We start from the raw sequence: 540 nt of genomic DNA, 5'->3' as shown, positions 1-540 counted from the left end.
TTTAAAATATAAAAATGGACTGTCACTCTTGTTATGAGTCGCGTAGTTTGTGTGTTTTAAGCATCTTAAGTTTGTATTTTTATACAATTTATTTATGTATTTATGGACAGACTATTCAACGCCAACGCTCATAACATGCTTGACGTCCGTTTTGTTAGATTTTTTAAATATTTATTTATCAAAATAATGTATTTGTCATTATAAATGACTAATGAATACATAATAAAAAGTTTTAAATTGGCCATTATACACGCTGATACCGATAGATCGGGAAATGCCTAAAATCGGGCGATAATATCTACATCATATCGGCCGGGCTCTAAACTAAGATGAATATGTTAATTTAGCAGAATGCCATGTGTTTAAAGGGTTTATATTTAATATTTCTCAGCTGTTTTCTGATGAAATGCTCAGGTTTGTGGTGACGTTCTCGCAGAAGGAAACAAATATCCTGGCGTGATGGACGCCGTTCTGTCCACGCCGCTAAGGGTCTCCACGCTGGCCGTTGGTCTGAAGCCGCGATCCTCCAGCGTAGGTGGG

The 540-nt window shown here is 37.0% G+C and overlaps 1 protein-coding gene across 1 annotated transcript in view; it reads left to right on the top strand.

The window, feature by feature from the left end:
* The first annotated feature begins 459 nt into the window (after positions 1 to 459).
* Positions 460 to 540, top strand: part of slc39a6 (solute carrier family 39 member 6) — a 27,562-nt gene continuing 27,481 nt past the window's right edge. Inside the window, exon 1 of the mRNA XM_034887369.1 lies at positions 460 to 535. Within this exon, the coding sequence (XP_034743260.1) occupies positions 460 to 535 (76 nt within the window). The remainder of the gene's footprint in view (positions 536 to 540) is intronic.

Source organism: Etheostoma cragini, chromosome 12, assembly GCF_013103735.1.
Source record: "Etheostoma cragini isolate CJK2018 chromosome 12, CSU_Ecrag_1.0, whole genome shotgun sequence".
Taxonomy (NCBI): domain Eukaryota; kingdom Metazoa; phylum Chordata; class Actinopteri; order Perciformes; family Percidae; genus Etheostoma; species Etheostoma cragini.
This window is presented reverse-complemented; position numbering and strand designations above follow the sequence as displayed.